General features: G+C 39.6%; 1 protein-coding gene across 4 annotated transcripts in view; it reads left to right on the forward strand.

Moving 5' to 3' along the window:
* Window positions 1-3892, forward strand: part of Jade3 (jade family PHD finger 3) — a 50392-nt gene that overhangs the window by 40353 nt on the left and 6147 nt on the right. For all 4 annotated transcript variants that reach the window (XM_029534428.1, XM_021187919.2, XM_021187921.2 and 1 more), the window contains 2 exons: window positions 522-992; window positions 1895-2012. In XM_029534428.1, coding sequence (XP_029390288.1) covers window positions 522-992; window positions 1895-2012 — 589 coding nt within the window. The remainder of the gene's footprint in view (window positions 1-521; window positions 993-1894; window positions 2013-3892) is intronic.

Raw genomic sequence — 3892 nt, forward strand, 5'->3', positions numbered from 1 at the left:
CACTCTGTAGACCAGGCTGGCCTCGAACTCAGAAATCCGCCTGCCTCTGCCTCCCGAGTGCTGGGATTAAAGGCGTGCGCCACCACGCCCGGCTCAATACATGCTTTTATTGTAGTAATTTTTATATACTACCTACTAATAACTGAAAAAAAATTCCCTGGCCATAAGCTTAAGACAGAAGCTATGACAATTATGTATATACCAGTAATACCAGTATATCATCAATTCAGGCAACACCATATACCACTCAAAATGCAGTTGCTTAGAACAAATGAAAGAAAAGGCTGTTTTCTATATATATGAGCAAGTTTCCTGGGTAACTTTTAAAAGTTTTTTTACTTGTAAAAATATTTTTCTCCTTTTCTTTTGTTTCATTTTTTCTTTATTTGTAAAATATTTTTCATGGTCAAGCCACCCTTTTGTCTTCCTTTGCTTTCTATAAGCTCCCATTAGGGATTTAGGGATACAGAGCTCTCTATCCTCTTCCCGTCTGCTGCATTGACACATTCTTTCTCCTTCAGTGCTCTGTGAAAAGCTGTATCACTGCCTTTCATGTCACCTGTGCCTTTGAGCACGGCCTGGAAATGAAGACCATCCTAGATGAAGGGGATGAAGTAAAGTTCAAGTCATTTTGCCTCAAGCATAGCCAAAACAAGCCAAAACTCGGGGATGCCGAGTATCACCACCACAGAGTTGCTGAGCAGAGCCAGGCAAAAAGTGAGAAAACCAGCCTACGGGCACAGAAGCTTCGTGAACTAGAAGAAGAATTCTATACCTTAGTCCAGGTAGAAGATGTTGCCAAAGAGATGGAGTTATCTGCGTTCACTGTTGATTTTATCTATAACTACTGGAAATTAAAGCGCAAAAGCAACTTCAATAAGCCATTAATCCCCCCAAAAGAGGATGAAGAAAATGGCTTGGTTCAGCCAAAAGAAGAAAGCATTCACACTCGGATGAGAATGTTTATGCATCTGCGGCAGGACCTAGAGAGGGTAAGCTTTGACTAATGTCTGCATAGAACTAGAAGATATCACTTCCAGTTTTAAAATGACCACTCATTTATAGTGTGAGCTTCTGTGTCCTTCCTTATTGTCTGAGTTCAATGTGGCCCCAGATGTTGAGTTCTGTTTAAATTTTTACACATTTGTGCTATGAACTTTAACTTAGAGTTTATTATTCTCAGTTGATTAACTTTTTAATTCACCGTCAAGTCTAAAATGGCTCAGCAGTACTATCTCAGGGTTTTCTCAAACTCAGCACTATGGACATCTTGAGCTACACAGTTATTTATTATACAGTGCTGCACTTTATTGTAAGTGGCAGAATAGGATATTTAGCAGCATCAGTGATCTCTACCCACTAGATGCTAGTATCATCCTTTACACACTTGGTTCTCACAACCAGAATTGTTTTCCAAGTTTACCAGATTCCTCCTAGGGGTTAAAATCATCTCTGGTTGATAGCCACTTCACCGGGTAATTCAACTTATGATATATTCATCAGGTAAATTAAGTGCTACAAGAATTCAAAGAAATGGTTGGTGCTGTATTTACCCTAGGGAATTTTGTAATTGTATAATTATAGAAATGAGCCAGGCCTGATGGTACAGATGCCAAGTGCTATCATTCATACTCGTGGATAGAAAGGGAAGGCTAACATATGATACCTTTATCATCTCACCTGGTAGATTGTGTACATTAAATTGATCCTACTACAATGTAGACTAGAGAGTAGATTTCAGAGGTTTGGTCATGGTTTGTGACCCTTGGGTCTTATCTTCACTCCTCACTCCCACAGCTACCACAATTCAGTCGTCTTAATGTGGCTGAAGAATTTCAACTGTAAACTTTCTTAATACGACAAACATCTTGATTTGCTGGGGATTTTCTTTCAGGTCCGAAATCTGTGCTACATGATAAGCAGACGAGAGAAGCTGAAACTATCACACACCAAAGTGCAGGAACAGATTTTTGGTTTGCAAGTCCAGCTTATCAATGAAGAAGTTACAGAAGGTAAAGTATTCCTTAAAGTTGTCTGAGAAAATATAGAAAATCTGATTATATCCTACTTTTACAATTTAGTATCATATCTCTTGTACCACTTAAAAATTTTTTCATTTCTTTCTAATTCTGGTAATTAATGTGGCCTACTTTACTGTCAACTTGCAAGGTAAAAAAAATTCCTGGGAAGAAACATGCCCCCCCCCCTCCAAAAAAATAAGGAAAAGAAATTCAAGGATAGAATTAGAGAAGTTGTTTGAGGCAGATAATCTAGATCCCAGACAAACATTTAATGCCATTAATTACAGCCATGAAGTATTTTGTAATTATCAAATTCACTTAAAATCAAGAAGCTAGCACCAAATTCCAGTTCCCATTTAATTACAGGGTTACTCATAACAGATGCTCTTAAAAGTCATCTGTTAAAACATTCCTCAGCGAGAAGTTAAAAGAGATATATTAATATTTTCATTTCTTCATTTTTATTGAGAAGCTACTAGGGCAATGGTTCTCAACCTGTGGGTTGAAACCCATGGGGAAGGTCAAATAATCCTTTCACAGGGGTTGCCTAAGATCATCAGAAAACATTAGGAGTCATGACAGTAGCAAAATTATAAAGTAGCAATGAAAATAATTTTATGGTTGTGGATTACTACAACACGAGAAGCTTTACTAAAGGATTGCAGCATTAGGAATATTGAGAACCACTGTACTAGGGATTAAGAAATAAACTAGAAGATAGTGCAGTCAATAAGAGAGACTCTCTATACTACCCACTTGATTGATAAGTATCTTAGTTTGGGTTTTTTTTTCTATGAAGAGACACCATGACCAAGGCAACTCTTACAAGGGAAAGCATTTAATTAGGGCTGGCTTATAATTTCAGAGGTTCAGTCCATTGCCATCATGATGGAAAACATGGCATTGTCCAGACACACATGGTGCTGGAGGAGCCAAGAGTTCTACATCTTGATCAGAAGGCAGCAACAAGAGACTGTCTTTTGCAGGAAAACAAGAGGAAGCTCTCATTCCATACTGGGTGAAAATTGAGCATAGAGAATCTCAAAGCCTACCCTAACAGTTACACACCTATTCCAACATGACCACACCCTCTAATTGTGCCACCCCCATCAGCCAAGCATATTCAAACTACCACATTCCACTCCCTGGCCCCCTTAGGTTTGTTCAAACACATGAGTCTATGAGGGCATACATAGCCATAGTATAATGAAAAACACAAAAGTCCCCACAGTCTATCACAATGTTTAGTCTCTTCTGAGATTCATGCAATATCTTAACTGTAATCCCCTATAAAATCAATACCAAAAAGGAGATCACAGAGTGAGAAAATAATATGAGGAACAAAGCAAGACCAAAAACCAGCTGGGCAAACTCCAAACTCTGCATCTCCATGTCTGAAGTCCAACTTCTTTTACCTTTGTTGTGGACTCCTCCAAAGGACTGGCATCACTTCTCCAGCTCTGCCCTCTATAGCACTCTAAGCTCAGGTTGATCCACTCCACTACTGATGCTGTTCTTGGTGATCATCCCATGGTACTGGCATCTCCAATATGCTGGAGTCTTCCACTGCAACTAGGCTTCACCAATAGCCTCTCATAGGCTCTCTTCATGGTGCTAAGCCTCAAATCATTTGCATGACCCCTTCAGTCCTGAGCTGTCAACTACAGCTGAGGCTTCACCTTCACCAATGGCCTTCCATAGTGGCAGGCTTCAGCTGCTCTTCATGACCCCTTCATGCCTTCAAAACCAGTACCACCTGAACACAGCTGCTTCTGCTTCTGCTTCTGCTGCTGCTGCTGCTTCTGCTTCTTCTTCTTCTTCTTCTTCTTCTTCTTCTTCTTCTTCTTCTTCTTCTTCTTCTTCTTCTTCTT

Source organism: Mus pahari, chromosome X (genome assembly GCF_900095145.1).
Source record: "Mus pahari chromosome X, PAHARI_EIJ_v1.1, whole genome shotgun sequence".
Lineage (NCBI taxonomy): Eukaryota > Metazoa > Chordata > Mammalia > Rodentia > Muridae > Mus > Mus pahari.